Source organism: Ascaphus truei, chromosome 5, assembly GCF_040206685.1.
Source record: "Ascaphus truei isolate aAscTru1 chromosome 5, aAscTru1.hap1, whole genome shotgun sequence".
NCBI classification, from domain to species: domain Eukaryota; kingdom Metazoa; phylum Chordata; class Amphibia; order Anura; family Ascaphidae; genus Ascaphus; species Ascaphus truei.
The window spans coordinates 225,699,484-225,716,550 of NC_134487.1; the positions used below are offsets into that span (position 1 = coordinate 225,699,484).

The following is a 17,067-nucleotide window of genomic DNA, read 5'->3' on the forward strand; positions in this document are numbered from 1 at the left end:
TACAGGAAGCAGACATGAGTATCTTGTCTTTAAAGATAGCATTCTTATTCGCAGTGACGTCTGCTAGACGAGTCGGTATTATACAGGCCTGTTCAATAAAGGAGCCTTATATGGCAATTAATGAAGACCGTGATACTGAGTACAATACTTCGGTTTAAATCAAAAGTGTCATCTGTCTCACACATCAGTAAATAATTTTACCTTCACTGTATCCAAAAAAGGAGAAGGAAAGAAACCTATATTCACTCGATGTGAGAAGAGGTCTTATGGAATACCTGTAGAACTCAGGAAGTCGGAAAACCTTCACCATTTGGTTTTCGGGAAGAAGGCTTCCAATATAACTATTGCAAGATGGATTATACAGACTATTCGCTTAGCGTATCAAAAATCAACATGCAGATATGAACAGGCCTAAAAGCGCACTCTACATGAGCGGTAGCAATGTCCTGGGCAGAGAAAGCACTGGCAGAACAGATCTGCAAGTTGGCTATATGGAAAAATATCCATACCATTATCAAACATAAGTTGGATGTACAAGCATCCCAAGAAGCCGCATTTGGTAGAAACGTTTTGGAGTGTAATACATTTAATTTATTTTGTTTTTCCTCCCTCGCTATTCCTGTAATAAAATCCCATAGTGCTGCAGGATGGATAGAAAGGAAAACTTTAGTTTACTGGGAATTGTATTTCCTTTAGTCAATCAGGCACCACATAGCTTTCCCTTACCTCAAATTATGGTTTAAATCAAATTAAAGGGACCATGTATCTGAAAATGTATTTCCCTAACCATGTACTACCAGGAACACTCCACAGGTATAGTGTGAGGTGCCCTTTTATAGGGTGCGTGCAAGTTTGATCCTGTCATAGCTCAGGAGTTGGAGCTTACTACCCAAGGTGCTGTCTGATGGAGTGAAGGAAATAACATTTCCAGTAAACTAAATTTTTGATCTTTCTTGTCTCCTCATTTAATTTTTTTTTGTCTCTTCAGATATTTTCTTATCCTGATTTGCAGTGCTTGACAAATCACCCAAAAATCTACTCGCCGAACCAAAAAATCTACTCGCCACCTAGTCCCGCCTCTAGTCCCGCCCCCAACCCCGCCTCTAATCCCGCCCCCAGCCCCGCATTTAAAAAAAACCATAAATGAAATAAATTTAATAAATTTCTAGTAAGAACATTCGTTTTTGACATAAGTTTATTTATTGTATTACATTATACTACAATTAGTCCTTGTTTTGTGTGTGTGTGTATGTGTGTGTATAAATGTCGAATCTAGAAAAAAAAGCCAGATGTGAATGACTAGTTTCCTGCACCCCTTAACTAGTGCCTGGATGCCCCCGCTTCAGAATGTTTAAAGCAGCAATCCCACCTGGGATCTTACCTGATCCGCAGACCCTCAATGTCCAGGTACCTCATTCCCACAATGTTATACATTGGAGGGGATGTGTTCCCTACCTGTCTTCTGGGTTAGGGGGGGTTCCGATGTCTTCCGTGTGAAGCTTGAGTCAGATCTGGAAGAAAGCAGTATAGGTTATTTCGGTGTAGTATAGGGCAGTTAAGATATACAGGGTAAATAAAATATCCAGATCCAGATTTTGAGACAGAGAGAGGGTGAGACAGAGAGAGGGTGAGACAGAGAGAGGGTGAGACAGAGAGAGAGAGAGAGGGTGAGAGAGAGACGGAGAGAGGGTGAGAGAGAGACGGAGAGAGAGACGGAGAGAGGGTGAGAGAGAGACGGAGAGAGGGTGAGAGAGAGACGGAGAGAGGGTGAGAGAGAGACGGAGAGAGGGTGAGAGAGAGACGGAGAGAGGGTGAGAGAGAGACGGAGAGAGGGTGAGAGAGAGACGGAGAGAGGGTGAGAGAGGACGGAGAGAGGGTGAGAGAGAGACCGAGAGAGGGTGAGAGAGAGATGGAGAGAGGGTGAGAGGGAGAGAGAGAGGGAGAGACAGAGGGAGAGAGAGAGGGTGAGAGACGGAGAGAGGGTGACTGTGGGGGGATGGGGTGACTGGGTGGGGTGATGGGAGACTGGGTGGGGTGATGGGGTGACTGGGTGGGGTGATGGGGTGACTGGGTGGGGTGATGGGGTGACTGGGTGGGTGATTGGGTGGGGTGACTGGGTGGGTGATTGGGTGGGGTGACTGGGTGGGTGATTGGGTGGGGATTACTGACTGACTGGGTGGGGATTACTGACTGTCTGACTGGGTGGGGTGACTGGGCAGGGGGGTGGGATGACTGACTGGGTGGGGGGTGACTGACTGGGTGGGGGGGTATGACTGACTGACTGGGTGGGGGGGTATGACTGGGTGGGGGGTATGACTGACTGGGTGGGGGGGTTATGACTGACTGGGTGGGGGGGTTATGACTGACTGGGTGGGGGGGTATGACTGACTGGGTGGGGGGTATGACTGACTGGGTGGGGGGTATGACTGACTGAGGGGGTATGACTGACTGGGTGGGGGGGGGTATGACTGACTGGGTGGGGGGGGGTATGACTTACTGGGTGGGGGGGTATGACTGACTGGGGGGGTATGACTGACTGGGTGGGGGGGTATGTTTGACTTGGTGGGGGGGTATGATTGACTGGGTGGGCGGGGTATGACTGACTGGGTGGGGGGTATGACTGACTGGGTGGGGGGGGTTATGACTGACTGGGTGGGGGGGGTTATGACTGACTGGGTGGGGGGGTATGACTGACTGGGTGGGGGGGTATGACTGACTGGGTGGGGGGGTATGACAGACTGGGTGGGGGGTATGACTGACTGAGGGGGTATGACTGACTGGGTGGGGGGGGGTATGACTTACTGGGTGGGGGGGTATGACTGACTGGGGGGGTATGACTGACTGGGTGGGGGGGAGTATGACTGACTGGGTGGGGGGGAGTATGACTGACTGGGTGGGGTGGGGGGATGACTGACTGGGTGGGATGGGGGGATGACTGGGTGGGATGGGGGGATGACTGGGTGGGGTGGGGGGATGACTGACTGGGTGGGGTGGGGGGATGACTGGGTGGGGTGATGACTGACTGGGTGGGGTGGGGGGATGACTGACTGGGTGGGGTGGGGGGTACCTTTGGTGTCCTACACACACACACACACACACACACACACACACACACACACACACACACACACACACACACACACACACACACACACACACACACACACACACACACACCACACCACTCTCTCTCATACATACACACTCTGTGGAACCGGAGGGCAAGCGGGACAGGGGGGGGAAATCCCCTGCCTCGCGCGAGCAGCCACGGGGACAGGAGCGGAGACCAAAGGGGAAGCAGGTTTGGGGGGGGGGGGGGGGGGAAGCAGGTTTGGGGGGGGGGGGGGGGAAGCAGGTTTGGGGGGGGAAGCAGGTTTGGGGGGGGAAGCAGGTTTGGGGGGGGAAGCAGGTTTGGGGGGGGGGGGGGGGGGGGAACATTCCCCGCTGTCATCTCCTGCCCCACGCGAGCAGCCACGGGGACAGGAGCGGAACCGGAGGGCAAGCGGGACCGGGGAGTGGGTAGGGGGGGAAATCCCCTGCCGTCATCTCCTGCCCCGCGCGAGCAGCCACGGGGACAGGAGCGGAGACTGAGGGGATGAGAAGGGAAGCGCGAGCAGGAGACAGGGACCGCGCACGCGAGGAGCAGCCATTACTTACCCCTGCAGAGAAGGGCTCCATTCCGCGTCACGGCCAATCAGCCAGGAAGATATTTTGTTTTGTTATTTATTTATTTTTTTAAATTTGTGGGGGGGTGGGGAAGCGGAGACAGCCACGGGGACCGAGGGGAACACCCCTGCTGGCATCGGGAGCAGCCACTGGGGGAAAGCGGGGACCGTAGGGCAACCGGGACGGGGGAACATCGCCCACTGTCATCTCCTGCCCCGCGCGAGCAGCCACAGGGACAGGAGCAGAACCGGAGGGCAAGCGGGGCAGGGGGGGGGGAGATGGGGGGAGAAATCCCCTGCTGTCATCTCTTGCCCGACAGGAGCGGAGACTGGAGGGGATGAGGAGGGAAGCGCGGGCAGGAGACGGAGACGGACCGCGCGCGCGAGGAGAAGCCATTACCCCTGCAGAGAAGGGCTCCATTCCGCGTCACGACCAATTGGCCAATCAGCCAGGAGGATATTTTTTTTGTTATTTTTTTTTTTTTAATTTTTTTAAAATTTGCGCAGAGCAGGGGGGAAAAGTAGCTGGCCACGGGCCAATTTCCGTTCGCATCTGGCGAGTGGGCGACCGGGTTTGTCGAGCACTGCTGATTTGTTAGCGATTCCTCCAGGTTTTTTATTTAATTTTTTTTCCTGTGCTTTCGGCTACAATCTCCATAAGTTTTTCATAATTGTTTGTATCCCCCTCTATTTCAAGCAAGCAGAAGGGATCTTTCAGTTCTAGTTGAAATTCTCTGCCGTTATTGATGTTGGTTGTTTGTCTTTTTTAATCCGTTTTCTTATTTCCAACTTTGGTTTGCTGCAGATTTCATCTGAATGCAATTGATGATGCCCCTTTTGATCAAAAGGGTTAAGGACTGTACAGTCTTAAATCATGTGGTTCTTGTTAGAATATAGTCCATTTCATTCTTGGCTACTTTTTGGGTTCCTTCTATGTCCATTTTTGTGTTTTAGATTCTTGAAGGATTAATTCACGATGACCTTTTCACATTATGCAAATTCTACCAATCTGTCCCCATCTTCATTCCTGTTAACATAACCTTACTTAACTGATGCTTCATCTTTCCGGTGGCCACCAATGTGCAATACACTTGGATTATTTGAAGCCTGTAACTGTCAACTGAATGACTGTCTGATCTTTCTGATGACCTCTCATATGTTTCTCATCTCTTAACGATGGAGCCTACTCTACTGATTCTTCTGTTTTCTGTACCTCTAATACAGTGTTTCCCAACTCCAGTCCTCAGGGAACCCCAACAGGTCAGGTCTTAAGGATATCCCTGCTCCAGCACAGTTGGCTCAGTCAAAATGACTGAGCTGCTGATTGACCCACCTGTGCTGGAGCAGGGATATCCTTAAGACCTGACCTGTTGGGGTTCCCTGAGGACTGGAGTTGGGAAACACTGCTCTAATAGAATAGGTATCTGCTTTTTGAGCTCAATGATGCCTTTTTTTTTCCTCCCCAACTTAACCAAGCCCAACAATTTCATCTTAAATTAGTCTTCCAGTTCTGTGTGTGTGTGTGTGTGTGTGTGTGTGTATTCTTATTGAAGCTCTCACCATTGTTTCAGATTCCTCCAAGCAGTGCCTATAGTCATATGCGATTACGCCTGCGCCCATAACAAAATTCTGGCTCCTAAGGGGTGTTTACATGCAAACACACGTTTGCCAGTTCATTTACCTGCCACTATAATAATTGTACCTTCTAGCCCATAAAAATGCACCTATATCTCCACACTATCTTGGTTTTTGGATGTAAAAATAGTAGACCTTTTTCTGTTATGTGTCTAAATATGGTATGTGGTGGGTTCCTCCTATTCTTCTCTCCACTTCTAACCGCCCGTGCACCGACAATACTACCATACATATTCCCTTTTTTAATATTTTCTTTTCCCCCCTAAGCCCACACCCACCCTGCCTCCTACATAACCTTTCATGTTGGGTTTCCAACCTTCCCTTCTACTTTTTTATTTTTTCCACTCCCTAAACCACAGACTTCAGTTGTCTTGACCCTGTGCATGCCATTTCCTGATTTAGTATGTGCCATACCATACATTCGTACTGATTTAGCTGTACTTGCCATACCCATCGTGCGTTTGCTCTTTTTCATCCTCCACTGTCCTCGCCCAAGCTAGTTTACATTTTCTTCCAGCAGTGCAGTTTGTGGCAGAAGGGAAAGTGAAGGCACTTGGCCGTAGCAAGGTGAGAGGATGGGGGGCTGAAGGAGCGCAGCTGCAATTGCATGTGATGGGCACAACTTGGGTCAGAATGTTGCTGCCACAGAAGAACCTTCTGCTGCGCCCTGAGCTGTACCAATACCTGCGAATGAAGTCACATTCGCCAGATGGGAAAATAATGCAACCGATTAAAAAGAATTCTCTTTCTCAAGCCCCCAAACCCCGCCCCCCCCCCCAAATTGTATTGCTGAGCTAAAAAGTATTAACCTACAATAGGACACAAGAAACTTAGTCTTCTACTGACGCGCAGTACTGTATTACCAAATTTCTGTCTCTTCTATTCACCCTGAATGTTCCCTGTGTTTTATTTGAATATGTTCTCTGGCTAAGCTTTTTTTATTTTTTATTTTTTTAAATTTTATATAGGCCATTTAGATATGGTTCGCTTTTTACTTGAAGCTGGAGCTGATCAAGAACATAAAACGGATGAGATGCATACAGCTTTAATGGAGGCCTGCATGGTAAGTTGGTTTCCTGTTACAATGACTAGTTTACAACTTTGGGATTGAGAGGATATTAAATCCATGGAAGAAAGGGAGCTGAGAACCCTTCCTGGTTCAGTAGTGTCTTTCTAACTTAACTGCAGTGTGACCATGAAATGGTATTTGTGAGGTCTCGGCTGATCTTGCAACAAAAAGTGGTAGAACGTCTGTAAAAGCATGAGTTTTGGATGCATGCATGCATATTACTAACATGTTTGTGCGTTTATAATAGAATGGTGTTAGAAATACTATAGAAAGTTGAAGTTTAATTATTATTATTTTTGCATCGAGTGTATCTCACTGACACAGTAACTACTATTAACTATTTTTTTTAACATTTTATGTAAGTAATACTATTTCCCAATTATTATAAAGCCAAATTCTTCTGCACCCTCACCTTCCTCTCTGGGGTCCTTTAGGATCTTAATCATGCTATTTTGGGGACCCCCAGATTCCTAAGATTTATCTTTCTAAATTCTGGTAAAAAGATAGGAAAATGAGATGGCAAAAGGGGGTCATCTAATGGGAAACTGTGATGTCATGCTCTGACATGGCAGTGTCCTTTTTGGCTTCTGGGACTGAAACTTGGAAGGCTGCCATATTGATTTCCAATGAGGAACCAGAAACACTGGCACATATAAAGGTAATTACAAATTGTAGTAACTAAGTATTTATGATGCTCTGTAATAGATATTTAACATCTGTGTTAAATAAAACCACATGTTCACCTAATCCTTTATCCTAATCACCTATTTCACCATTTTTGGTATTATGGCTGTAACGTGACATGTCTTTTGTAACACTTGAATGTTGTTATGAGGCATTACATTTGGTAACATACCTTTTTTTTAGTGTTGCAGTTTACCAAGCATGATCCCCCTACCTACATCTGGATTTCTGAAAGACAAAATATTTTCAAAGATCAGTGTACATTGTTAAACCTACCATTTCCTCAATGCATGTCTTAAAAATAAATTGCCTACATGAGCTAAGAGTAGTGTAAAATAGTTGGCGTACTATAGTTGTAATATAACATTGGTGTGAAAGTGGCCATATTCTGTTAATTTTTCATAAGTGTTATTTTAGGATAATTTGTCAATTTGAGGTTTGTTTGTATTTGATAGGATGGACATGTTGAAGTCGCACGTTTGTTACTAGACAGTGGTGCTCAAGTAAATATGCCTGCAGATTCTTTTGAATCACCTCTCACATTGGCAGCCTGTGGTGGACATGTAGAGCTTGCAGCACTTCTGATAGAAAGAGGAGCTAATCTGGAAGAAGTGAATGACGAAGGTTATACACCATTAATGGAGGCTGCACGTGAAGGACATGAAGAAATGGTGGCCCTTCTTTTAGCACAAGGTGTGAGATTTACTTAACTAGTTAAAATAAATGAAATTACTGATATGTGCATTTAAAATAATACAAAATGAACATTACACATTGAATCAGTGTTATTTACAGTACATTGAACTCTTTGGAGAAACTTTAACTTAAATGTAGGCCCAGCACACTTGAGTGGTGGTTTACATGTAAACAACATCTATAACAGGAAATATATATTCAGGAAAGTTCTTTCACTGTGTCATCGTTGCATTTCTTTTAGAGATCTAGAGGTCCCTGAGGATTGGCATTTATATTGGTGCCATCCATCAAATGTATTTATTTTGGGGAGGAAAAGCTATAGATGTTTGATAGTGTCATGCTAAATATTACACCCAACAGGTTCCTCACCAGAGAATACAGATTTAACAATACTATGTGCACAACACCTCTATTTAAGATTGAAGTTTAAGATCTAGCTTTCCATATTTAACAAGATGGTATTGTCCGTCTTAAACAAATTGTACAAGTAAAAACAATCTGTTTTGGAAGAATACTTGTATGTTTTATTAACTGAGGAAGTTAAATGAGTGTTATTGATCTAAATTGTATATTAACAAACCAAAATCTTTTCCATAGTTTGTAAATGATAGAATATATACACTTGTTAATTTTAAATGTGCCGGGAGTTTTCTTTCTCATAAAATCTGTGGAAATTACATTTTTTAAAGTGTTTAATTGTATTGCTTCCGCTGAGAATTTTGAATGTTTGTTTACTTAATCGCTTCACATTGTGTAATTTGTAGGTGCCAATATAAATGCGCAGACAGAAGAAACCCAGGAAACTGCTCTCACCTTGGCATGCTGTGGTGGATTTTCCGAAGTATCCGACTTCCTAATCAAAGCAGGAGCAGATATAGAACTTGGTTGCTCTACACCTCTAATGGAAGCGGCTCAAGAGGGACATCTTGAACTTGTAAAATATTTGTTGGCCGCAGGTATGTTCGAACATAATACAGTTGTGCGAGTTGTATTCCAACTGCATAAGTGTAGCATGTGTAATTCTCAAAGTGCAAGGTTTTTTTCACATTAAAGTTGTCTGCATATTGGTGTAAAGTAGTTGTGCTTGTTTCATTGACTAATGTAGTACAGCAGCGAGTTTCTGGAAAAAAAGCCTATTAAGATGAGGAGGTTGAGGTTTATGGCAGCTGCAGTTTACTGCACTGTAAGGAGATCTAGAATGCAGGGGGGGGGGGGGATTGGAAATTAGGGAGGAATGGACATGTTGCAAGTTGTCTTAATATTAATCCTTAAAATGGAATATGCATTTAAAGATTTTGACAGATCTTCTGACTTTGACCCTCCCACTTTTATTTGACATTAGTATTGTACAGTATGCTTAGTATTTACTATTATTGTTTTACTATTACTATTATACTATTTTTGTAGTGTCACCACCATGATGCATTATACATTTTTAACAAACTGTTGTATAGGGTTTTAGGCAACTTGTCCATTTATGTGTGTGTATATATAATATATGTGTGTATATATAATGTGTGTGTGTATATATAATGTGTGTGTATATATAATGTGTGTGTATATATAATGTGTGTGTGTATATATAATGTGTGTGTATATATAATGTGTGTGTAATATATATATATGTGTGTGTGTGTGTGTGTGTATATGCAGAAGTATTCACACCATACCAATAATGTCTTTTTGTTGAATTGTAAATATTTTATTTGAATTTACAAAGCTGTACACTGTTACTGTATGAGGTTAAATGTCAGCAAAGGAAATGTACAAAATTAAATGTATTGGTTCTGTAAGTATTCAGCTCCTAAAGTAGTACTTGGTAGAAGTACTTATATACAATTTTTTTTTATTATTTTTTTTTGATGGGTCTGTACTAGCTTTGCACAGTAGGATGGTGAAATTATTGCCCATTCTTCATTGGAAAATTGATCCAGTTATGTTTATTGGGGATTGTCGATGGACTGCAATCTTGAAGTCTCGCCATAAACATGTACGATTGGATTCAACTCAGGACTTTGACTGGGCCACTCAAGAATATGAATTCTCTTGGTCAACCACTCCAGTATGGCTTTGACTTTGTTCTTTGGGTGATTGTCCTGATAAACTTTGAATTTTCTCGGCCATTTTGAGTCTTGACTGACTCAAACATGTTTTCCTCAATTATTCGCCAGTACTTTGCACCATTCATTCTCTCTTGTATCCTGACAAGCTTCACAGTCCCTGCTCAAGAGAAGCATCCCCATTACATGATGTTGCCACCATCATGCTTGATAGTTGGATGGTGTTGACTGGGTGATGTGCAGTGTTGGGCTTGCGTCAGACGTAACACTTGGCATTTAGACCAAAAAGTAATTTTTTTTTGTCTCGTCGCACCACAAAACCTTTTTTTCACATGTCTGCAGTATCTACGTGCTTTTTTGCAAATTCCACATGTGATTTAAGTCTTTAAGTAATTGCTTCTTTCTTACCACCTGTCCATACAGGCCAGCTTTGTGTAGGGAACAGCTTATTCTTGAAGTGTGAACACTCCCATCTCAGACACAGAACTTTGAAGCCAACAATGACCTTAAGATATCTGCAGAGTTACACCCCAAACCAGTTTTCTGATTGCCTGGCTGCTCAGTTTGGGAGGTCGACCTGATCTTGGTGATATGATGCATCTTCCACTCTCCCCCCCCCCCCCCCCCCCTCTCATATTTTTTTTTATTGATTTGTTTTGTATGTCTTTATTTATATAGCGCCATTAATGTACATAGCGCTTCACAGTAGTAATACATGTGGTAATCAAATAAATAACAGATAATATAAATAACAGATCATGGGAATAAGTGCTTCAGACATAAAAGTAACATTAAGGAAGAGGAGTCCCTGCTCCGAGGAGCTTACAGTCTAATTGGTAGGTAGGGAGAACGTACCGAGACAGTAGGAGGGAGTTCTGGTAAGTGCGTCTGCATGGGGCCAAGCTTTATGTATCATGTGTTCAGAATATCCACAGTGCTATTCTTATGCTTCTTTAAGCAAGTCGGTCTTAAGGTGGGTCTTAAAGGTGGATAGAGAGGGTGCTAGTCGGGTACTAAAGGGAAGGGCATTCCAGAGGTGTGGGGCAGTCAGTGAAAAAGGTTCAAGGCGGGAGAGGGCTTTAGGTACAAAGGGGGTAGAAAGAAGACATCCTTGAGAAGAACGCAAGAGTCTGGATGGTGCATAACGAGAAATTAGGGCTGAGATGTAAGGAGGGGCAGAAGAGTGTAAAGCTTTAAAAGTGAGGAGAAGAATGGAGTGTGAGATGCGGGATTTGATCGGAAGCCAGGAGAGGGATTTCATGAGGGGAGATGCTGAGACAGATCTAGGAAAGAGTAGAGTGATTCTGGCCGCAGCGTTTAGGATAGATTGTAGGGGAGACAGGTGAGAGCCAGGAAGGCCGGACAGCAGGAGGTTACAGTAATCAAGACGGGAGAGAATGAGGGCCTGAGTCAGCGGTTTAGCAGTCGAGCAACAGAGGAAAGGGCGTATCTTTGTTATATTGCGGAGGAAAAAGCGACAAGTTTTAGAAATGTTTTGAATGTGAGGGGCGAATGTGAGAGAGGAATCGAGTGTGACCCCTAGGCAGTGTGCTTGGGCTACTGGGTGAATGATCGTAGTTCCAACAGTAATGTGGAAGGAGGTAGTAGGGCCAGGTTTGGGAGGAAGTATGAGGAACTCTGTTTTAGCCATGTTGAGTTTAAGGTGGCGGAGGGCCATCCAGGATGATATAGCAGAGAGACATTCAGAAACTTTGGTTTGTACAGCAGGTGTAAGGTCAGGTGTTGAAAAGTATATTTGTGTGTCGTCAGCATAGAGGTGATAATTAAACCCAAAAGATGTTATTAGGTCACCTAGAGAGAGTGTATACAGAGAAAAGAGAAGAGGTCCCAGGACAGAGCCCTGGGGTACCCCCACAGAGGGATCAATAGAGGAGGAGGAGGTGTTAGCAGAAGAGACACAAGGTACAATGGGAGAAGTAGGATGAGTTCCAGGATAGAGCTTTGTTCCGAATACTAAGAGTATGGAGAATGTGAAGGAGAAGAGGGTGGTCCACGGTGTCAAATGCTGCAGAGAGGTCGAGTAATATGAGCAGAGTGTAATGACCTCTGTCTTTGGCAGCATGGAGGTCGTCAGTTATTTTTGTGAGGGCTTTTTCCGTGGAGTGAGCAGTGCGGAAGCCAGATTGTAGAGGGTCTAGGAGAGAATAGGTGTTGAGAAAATGGAGCAAGCGAGAGAATACAAGACGTTCAAGGAGTTTAGAGGCAAAAGGCAGGAGGGAGACAGGTCGATAGTTAGAAAGACAGGTAGGGTCAAGCTTGCTGTTTTTGAGCAATGGTATGACTGTTGCATGTTTGAAGAAGGATGGAAAGGTTCCAGAGCAGAGGGATGAGTTAAAAATTTGTGAGCGCATAGAGATTATAGTAGGAGATGGGAGGGAATGGGGTCAAGAGGGCAAGTGGTAGAGGGAGAAGAGGCGATCAACAGCGACACATACTCCTCAGTGACAGTGGAAAAAGAGTCAAAGAAGGCAGGAGGAGAGTTAGGAAGAGGTGTAGGATGAGAGGAAGAAACAGAGGGGATGTTCTGCCGTATGGATTCCACCTTTTCCTTAAAATAGTCAGCAAAGTCCTGAGTGGAGATGGAGGAAGGAGAGGCAGCTGAGGGTGGTTTGAGTAGAGTATCAAAGACAGAGAACAGTCGGCGTGGGTTAGACTTGTGCATGTTGATTAGTGAAGAAAAGTAGGATTGTTTAGCTTGCGAGAGGGCAGAGTTGAAACAGGATAGTATAAATTTTCTAGTGAAGGAAGTCTGCGAGAGTATGAGATTTCCTCCTGTGGCGTTCAGATGAACGAGTGGAGGAACGCTGCATGCGCGTGTGGGAATTTAGCCAGGGTCTAGGGTTAGAAGGGCGAGGGCGGCAGAGAGAAAGCGGGGCATGTAGATCAAGAGAAGAGGACAAGGCAGAGTTGTAGTTCCTGACCAGGTTGTCAGGGTCTGTAGCAGAGCTGAGAGAGGAGAGGGAGGAGCGTAAAGTGGACTCAAAGTCAGGTAAGTGAATAGAGCGCAGGTTTCTGCAGAACCGGGGGGTAGATGGAGGGGGAGAAGCGAGATAGAGAGAATGAGATGAGGTGATGGTCAGAGAGTGGAAAAGGGGAAATGGAGAAATCGGAGAGAGTGAAGTTTTTAGTGAAAACCAGGTCTAAGTAGTGGCCATCTTGTGGGTGGTGGCTGCAGTCCACTGTTGAAGGCCGAAAGAAGAGGTTATAGAAAGAAAGCGGGAAGCCCAAGGGAGAGAGGGGTCATCAATGTGGCAATTGAAGTCCCCAAGGAGAAGAACAGGGGGAGTCTGAGGAGAGGATGAAAGAGAGCCAGGATTCAAAGTGAGAGAGAAAGGCAGAAGGGGGATGAGTAGAGGTAGGTGGGCGATAGGTGACCGCCACATGGACAGGGAGAGAAGATCTGGACAGTGTGAGCCTCAAAGGAGGGAAAAGCAAGAGATGGAGGAATAGGAAGGGTTCGGTAACGGCAGAGAGAGGAGAGCAGGAGCCCCACGCCTCCACCCCTGCCATCAGTGCGCGGAGTGTGGGAGAAGGAAAGGCCACCATAGGAGAGGGCAGCTTCCAGAGAAGAGTCAGACTGGGTGAGCCAGGTCTCAGTTATAGCAAATAGGAGCAGAGTGAGAGAGAAAAAAGTCATGAACAGATGAACTTGTTAGAAAGGGAGCGAGCATTCCAAAGGGCACAGGAGAGAGGAGGGAGGGTGGCAGGGGATGGGTATGAGGTTGAGGGGTTAACACCAGAGTGTGTAGAGTTTGCAATTGGCACGCGAGGACGAACGCATGTAGGAATAGGGCAGGGACCAGGATTGGGAGAGATATATCCCCAGAAGCAAGGAGGAGAAGCATGGACAGAAAGAGAATGTGTGAGGATGATTTGTAGGGGTGTTTTTTAGGGCAGGGGATATATACTGTGTGGTGTCAGAGGACACAGGTAAGAAAGAAGTTCATGTGAACATAGAAGTGATGAAGGAAGGAGAGATGGAGATATATGAATAGAGTTAGAGACATACTGGGGCTGGTAAAAAGAAGTGCATAATTTGAGAAGTGAAGTCACAGCAAATATAAAAGGTAAAGGCAGCATCACAGCAGTAATGATGCAGTCTGGTATAGATGATAACATTGCTGGTAAACATGATAGGTTTCAATACATCTTCACCATTTTCCATGTTTTAAATTATACTTTAAAAGAAAAAAATATATAAGTAAAAAGGTATAAATCAGATGCTCAAACGTAACTCAAATGCAAAGATACACAATTTTGACATTATAAATGATTAATAAAGGATTACTTTTATATTTATCATGCATAACTGTTGGATCTAACTGATATGCCAAGTAATTGAACTCCAATTCCAGCACTTGTATTGAAGATGGCGTATTGTTCCATATCCCGTCTCTGCTGTTGCTAGATCAGTGCAGTTCTTACTCATGTTAATTGGGGGAGGGGGTGAGATTTGATGCAGGTTGTGAAAGCCCCAGAGTTTCCCCCCTCCTCCTTCTATTTAGTCAAAAATATACTGTTCTCTTGTCTTGATACCTGTTTAACCTGGTTCTTTTCTCCCTCTGTTTACCTCATCAATGACCTTGTGCAATTTACCACAAGAGACTCCAGGATGTGTGTGCGAAAGCCTGGTATATTTGGTCTTTTTCACTCTATGGTAGGGAGTCAACAAAGGGTTCCCATTTTGTAAAAACATTCTCAGATTTCTGTTCCTTATTGGTTTCCGTTTTTTCCATTTTATCTAAGGTCATTAGCTGGGTGAGATGTTTTAACTGTTTTGGAGGGTCATACTTCACCCGCTAATTACTAAAGGTATATTTTCCCAAGTCGTGTGTAGGATCTCTTTCAGCGTCATTGGGAGCACCATTTGTTCCTCAAGTTCCATACAGGAATATATTTCTTTGTCCATTAGCCAGTCTCACATATGCCTGGCTATGCATGCCAAATTGTATTTTCTAATGTCTGGTAAACTCGCTCCGCCAAGTTCCTTTGGAAGAAAAAGTTTTTACATTGCAATTCTATTTCTGCCTTTGTTCCATGTAAACTTATTTATTGCACTATTAATCAATTTTATGCCTTCATGGCAAACCGGGATAGGCAGCATCTGCAATGGGTATATAATCCTAGCGAAGCTGATCATCTTAACCACTTGGCATCTACCCACTAAATTCAATGGGAGGCCTTGCCAGCTTTCCAGCTCTTAAATCACTTTGGTTAGGATTGATTTTAAAATTGCTTATGTACAATTTTTCTAGGTCAGGGTTTATATTAACCACCAAGTATTTGATTGGTTGTCTTGTCTTTTTAAAAGGGAGGTCTTCCACCTAACATTATTGTTGTGAGACAGCACTAGAATCTCCGTTTTGGAGGCATTAATTATAAACCCCATACACTTTCTATATTCTTTAAGGATCTCATATTTTTTTAAACACTGTTTCCAGATTAGAGACAAACATCAGAAGGTCATCCACAAAAAGAGCCAACTTCACTTCCTTATTTCCTATTTCCATGTCTTTATAGTCTGCCATGTCCCTAAGGAATTTTGCCAATGGTTATTGCTATGTTGAATAGCAATGGAGACAAGGGACACCCTTGTCTTGTTTCTCTGTATAAATTGAATTCCTGGGAGAGTATTCCCGCTGCCATGATCCATGCCTTTTGGACCCTCGTACATGGTTCTAATCCTGTTAAACATGCCCGATATTCCCATTCTTTGGAGCATATCAAATAAAAATTCCAATGTAACATTTATCAAAGGCTTTTTCATGCCTCTACTGAAATAATTACATTGTTTCTATTATTATCTTGTGGATTTGATTTGGTCCAAAAAAGGGCTCCCAATACTTTTCTTATGTTCTTCACTGAAGATCTACCCTTTATAAACCCTGTCTGATCTTTATAAATCAGACCTGGTAATACTGCGGCCAGCCTCTCTGCCAGAATTTTTACATCCTGATTTAATAAGGATATGGGTCGATATGAACCTGGCACAAGAGGATCTTTACCTTCTTTATGTAAAATTCTGATGAAAGCTGTTTTCAAATATTCCCCTCTGTCTACTATCTCTTTGAAGGCGTTTTGCAGGGGTAGTCCTACTTCTGCCACCAAGATTTTATAGCATTCTGCCATAAAGCCATTCGGCCCTGGTGCCTTCTCATTTTTAAGTTTCTTTATGACAGCCTCTATTTCTTCCCTGGTAATTGGAGCGTTAAATTCTTGTTGCTCTTCATTCGTTATTTTTGGAACTTTAATCCCTGTAAAAACTTGTCTTGAACTACATCATCCTGCTCACTGGTAGTATACAGTTTTTGATAAAAGTCCCTAAACACTGTACATATTTCTTCAGGAGCTGATATTCGTTCACCTGAAGCTTTACACATCCTAAGTAGTTGTGTTGGCTGTGCAGCTCATCTAACTAGATTTCCTAATAATTTATCTGCCTTGTTACCGTACTTATAAAGGTTAAGGTCTCAAAATTGAAGCTTTATTTGTTCCTTTATGTATAGCTATATTTCGCATATATTCTTTGCTTCCATGTATTTTTGTCCCTGTTTTCTGGGGTGGGAATGTTTGTTTGAGGTGACAGAATGCCATGTTCAGTTCCTTGCTAGATTTTCTGCTTCTGTTTTTTTTTCCCTACGTTTGTATATACAGTATATGTTAAAATCTTGCCTCTCATTACTGCTTTAGCAGTTTCCCAATACAATTTCCCCTCATTTTGGTGTATAGCGTTTTGTTTCCTGGAAATAGTACCAGCTGTTGAGGATGTGATGGGAATCTCCAGATTCTATTTTTGTGTTCCCTAAATCCTAAATTTATCTGTAACCATACGGGTGTATGGTCTGAAATGATTTATATCTTCAATCACCACTGCGGACACCTTATCCATCCTTTTGGTTGCTTGTTACAGGTGCGCCGACGAGTATTATAAAACTTGCCTTGGAAAATCTTGGATGCGCCATTTTCCTCCATGCTGTATCTCCGTTTCCTTTCTGAGATTCTGTCCTCCAGTTCTGCAGCATGCTGGTGGATAAAGTGCTCTTCTGCTTCTGAAAATATTTGGCCCCTCCATTTTTGGACTCTATAGATGGCAGGATATCCCAGGGAAATATTTTTAATTTTGTTTATATACCATACTGCAAACTTTACTGAACTCCCGTCTTTTATTTGATACTGCAGCAGAATAGTCCTGAAAGATTAGGATCGTCTTTCCCTCATAATTAAGGCCACCCAAATT

The 17,067-nt window shown here is 43.8% G+C and overlaps 1 protein-coding gene across 6 annotated transcripts in view; it reads left to right on the plus strand.

The window, feature by feature from the left end:
- Window positions 1-17,067, plus strand: part of ANKHD1 (ankyrin repeat and KH domain containing 1) — a 302,432-nt gene that overhangs the window by 108,497 nt on the left and 176,868 nt on the right. For all 6 annotated transcript variants that reach the window (XM_075601701.1, XM_075601697.1, XM_075601699.1 and 3 more), the window contains exons 7-9: window positions 6,269-6,363; window positions 7,509-7,746; window positions 8,514-8,705. In XM_075601701.1, coding sequence (XP_075457816.1) covers window positions 6,269-6,363; window positions 7,509-7,746; window positions 8,514-8,705 — 525 coding nt within the window. The remainder of the gene's footprint in view (window positions 1-6,268; window positions 6,364-7,508; window positions 7,747-8,513; window positions 8,706-17,067) is intronic.